This window comes from Copidosoma floridanum, unplaced genomic scaffold (genome assembly GCF_036245765.1).
Source record: "Copidosoma floridanum isolate Cflo_tuat_1 unplaced genomic scaffold, Cflo_Japanese_pri ptg000013l, whole genome shotgun sequence".
NCBI classification, from domain to species: Eukaryota; Metazoa; Arthropoda; class Insecta; order Hymenoptera; family Encyrtidae; genus Copidosoma; species Copidosoma floridanum.
The window spans coordinates 20,846,355-20,850,268 of NW_028321890.1; the positions used below are offsets into that span (position 1 = coordinate 20,846,355).

A 3,914-nucleotide genomic window follows, 5' to 3' on the forward strand; every position below is an offset into this window, starting at 1 on the left:
TTACGTGCATGCGTATTCGATAATATGCGTAAGTTACCCGGCAGTACAATAGGTAATTTTGCAAAATACTACGCTTACATTTAGAAGTCGCTTGTATAATCCATCGTTACACTTACATCATATGCTTATGAGTAAATTATCACGTGTCATCGAGCGTTTTCGTTACCGATCGGCTCGAAAAAAAAAAAAAAAAAAAAAAAAAAAAAGTCCTCTAGTTTGGATATAAATATGTATATTATGTACAGTGTGCGCGTACTTAAGCCTAATATTGACTAGACGGGATGGGCCCCCTTTGGGCGAGGGAGCGAGAGTGTCTGTCGGAGACGTTTCTTTGGTATTTACAACAGTACAAATAGACTGCAACTTGAGGTAAAAATAAAATAAAATAATGTTATCATTGAAGGAGAAATTGATCGGGTCAGGTGCCGATCTCAACTAGCAGCATTTACTCAAAGCCGTGCTCACCGTTCTCGGCGAACCGGGCCATGAGATTGAGGCCAGCGAGGCCCTCGAGCGCTTTGCGCTGCCGTCACTTGCCCGAGTGCACGAGGGCGGCGGTGGCGGCTGCGGCGCCGCGCCTCTTGGCCACCTCTGCCTGATCGAGGACCGCGTCGCTCTCCTTGTCCTGGTGAGCGGTCATGTGCCGGGTGAGATGGTGCCGCTCGCGGAAGCTCTCGTCGCAGACCGGGCAGCGCAGCTTCTCCTCGCGACGCCGGCGCGCGGCCTCGCCCTGGCCCTCGCTCTTGTGGTGCGAGCGCATGTGGTAGACGAGGTCTGAGGTCATGCGGAAGGACAGGTTGCACTTGGCGCAGACGTTCTGGGCAGGGAGGGCGAGGGCCGCCAGGGACGAGGGCAGCAAGCTCGCCGCAGCGAGGAGACGGGGACGGACGAGGGCGTCCCCGATGGGTGGGAAGACGGACAGTGGGTTGTAGGGCAGACTCGGGTAAACCGCGGACGGTAGCTCGGGTCTGGAGACCTTGGGTGGTGGCGACTGTTGCTGCGGCTGCTGTTGTCTCTCGGGGGACGAGGACATCAGGAAGGGATAGGCCGTTGCGATCTTGCTGGGAAAGCAACCCGCAGTTCTGAGGTGGTTTCCCGGATTGGCAGAGCCGATGGGCGGGCTGAGGCTGTTCTGGTAAGCTATGACGTCGGGTGAGACCGACGAGGAGGATCTCGGCGAGGCCGTTCCATCGTCGAAGCCGATGCCATTCGGGCTCCTCTGGGTGGCCAGGCTAACTTTGGTAAACGCGCTCCTAGAATCACCCGAGCAGGAGATACCGTCACAGGTGCCCTTGGCTTCGCCGTCCTCGAAGAGCTTGCGGCGCTGGAAGGCGCTGGGCGGGCTAGGGCTACTCTGGACCGTCTTGCCGTACTTGGCGTTGTGGTGATGGTGGTGATGCTCGATGTCCGCAAAGTGCTTGATCGTGAGATTCTGGGGCGCTCTGTCACTCAGCTCGCACTCGCGGGAGTCGTCGCTGTGTTCGTCGCGCGAGACCATCTGGTGCGACCGGATCGCGTCAGTCATGAGTCGACTAGCGCAGTACTGCTGCAAGCTGGCGAGCTTCTCGCTCTGCCGGCGGCTGATCAACTTCTCGTCGGGCGCAACTAGAAAGGCGACGTCGAAGGACCGCTTGCCGGGGCGCTGGAGGGGGTACGAGGCGTCCGTTGTCCCATACTGTTTGGAGCTCGATTTCGCGAGGAGGAGAGTCGACGAGTTGACCGGGGCGCCGGTCGAGATCACCGGAGAGCCGTCTTCGATGCCGCTGGGTCGTTCTTCCATTGTCATCGTGCCGGCGATTGATGCTTTCGATCGTTCAGCTTCTATTGGTTTTTCCCCTTTTCTCGAACGACGCGATTTATTCAGCTGCTAAAACAGACGTTGGCAATCAGCTCAGTTTCATTCGTCGACCCGTGAAGCGAAAAATTCAAGTATTTTTGTGACAAAAACTCACCCTTGGGAAGGAAGATCCGATACCACAAGTCGAACAGTGGGAAATATCACGGACCGTCCGTCAGCACTTGTGCAACATCGTGGATCCAGCGGAAACAGCTTCAGGCCCGACGTACGTCGCACCTCGTGCCGAGTGTGCCAGCAACTAAATTCCGCCGTCACCTCAAGCAGAAGCGCCCGATCCGAGGAAACAGTCAAATCAGTAACATATACACAAGTGCACAATGTATATAGCACTACACGAGCAAACGGCTGCTGGATGTGTTACAGATGCGCGCGCAGGACACAACCGGAGCGAGGCACGCGCGACGGCCAGGGAGAGCCACGACCGAATGAGCCCTCGGGCTCGCGCGACCCCGTATTTAGGGGGTTAGAGCGCCAGCCGATCCAAAGGCACTCTTCGTAACTGGGAGCTTGCTTGGCACCGGCAGGTGGAGGCGAGCCGTACGGACCCGCCAATGGGGCGCGCCGGGGGGTGGAGCGACGACTTTGTCCCCCCACGCAGGGTACATATACTCGCGCTTTGGTAGCTGCTGCCGAGGGGGTGGCGAACATATTCGTGCCCGCGGCGTCGCGTCTGCTCCTACGGTGGTGGTATAGTGTAGGTAGCCGTGCTGCTGCCTCCCACGCAGCCACGCCTACATATTTTAAGGTTCGACACATGTGTGTATGCGCGCGCCACCAGGAGAGGGCCGCTACGGCCCATTATGGGCTCTCACCTCTCTCTGCCCTGCTGCCTGTCGAAGCTCCGCTGCTAACCTGGTGGCCCCCACCCCTTCTACTCTGTTCATCTGCTTCCTGCGTTTCCTCTCTGATGCTCGGGATTCGCGTGAATTCTACGCTGAAAAACGATCTTTCGACGTATACCTGTGCTACGCTAATTTTTGTTTTAAAGGCGCCAAGAGCTCCGCCTCCTCTAGCCTTTTGCTGGAACCATTTTTTGTTTTGTTTCATGTTCCCAGGTAGTTTTTACACCCCCTTTGGGGGTTAACCGAGCACCTGATTGCTTGTTACGCGCCGAGAAACTAATTTTACTAAGCCTTTGTCTTTCCGCTATGGTGGATTTACTTGGCTGGTGGAGGATTTTTCAAATGCCTTTGGTTACAATGTGTCGTTATTAGGGGTAGTTATGATACTCGTTCAAAACAATCCAAGTCTTTCATTTTTTCAACCAAAATGTGGTTGTGAGTCAACTATAAAATATAGATTAACCAAAGCCTCGCATTGTAAGCTCCAAGATCGACATAAACACGGAACAAGAAAGAAATAACAATTTCCCAAAGTGGCGAGCAAAAGGAAGAATCAAAGGCAGGGGGAGGTTGGAGCAGCGGTATTATGAACTGGAACCAATGGGTGATCAATCATAAGCCGGCCGCAGGCCATCGATTTTTCTCCGGGGCATGTGAGAGCCGTCGGTTGGTTTCCCGTTGCGGAATCCTTCAGGGGCCCACCCCTGTGGGCTGAGGGACATTAAGCTCCTCGATGGGATCGACAAAAACTTGTAATGACTTTTTGAGCGCCGCCTCTCGGATCAACCTCCCGGGACAAGGATGTACACAGCACCCACGTATATTCATCGATACGCTCCTCCAAAGCGATAACTCGCTACGGTCACCGTTCGTTCGTGACTATCGGTGAATCGTTGAAATTCAATATTGTTTACCGTCCGAGCTCGCAGGACGAGCCAAGAGAAAAATCTGGCATCGGCGAGGGAAATAAGGCAGCGGTCCGTGAGAAATGGATGTTTCTACTACTCCAGGCGAGCCGGGATCATTAATCAAGCGAGCGTTAATGCATATTTGATAAACGGCCCTTTCCCTTAATACTTTGCATACGTACGACCACTACCGGCGTCGGCTGCTTCTTCTTCTTCCTCCTCCTTGATTTAAAATTTCTCCCTCCCACCCACTGGCTTTTATGATGCCGGCGAGATAGCCCGAGAGAGTAATATAAAAGCATCCCC

The 3,914-nt window shown here is 54.5% G+C and overlaps 1 protein-coding gene across 1 annotated transcript; it reads right to left on the reverse strand.

The window, feature by feature from the left end:
- Positions 1-529: 529 nt before the first annotated feature.
- Positions 530-1,859, reverse strand: LOC106636168 (uncharacterized). Its single transcript, XM_014348488.3, has one exon. The coding sequence runs from the start codon at positions 1,784-1,786 to the stop codon at positions 530-532; it is 1,257 nt and encodes a 418-aa protein (XP_014203974.2). The 5' UTR covers positions 1,787-1,859.
- Positions 1,860-3,914: the final 2,055 nt, after the last annotated feature.

Coding starts and splice junctions, on each gene's coding strand:
- LOC106636168 (XM_014348488.3), bottom strand. CDS start 1,786: ATGACAATGGAAGAACGACCCAGCGGCATCGAAGACGGCTCTCCGGTG.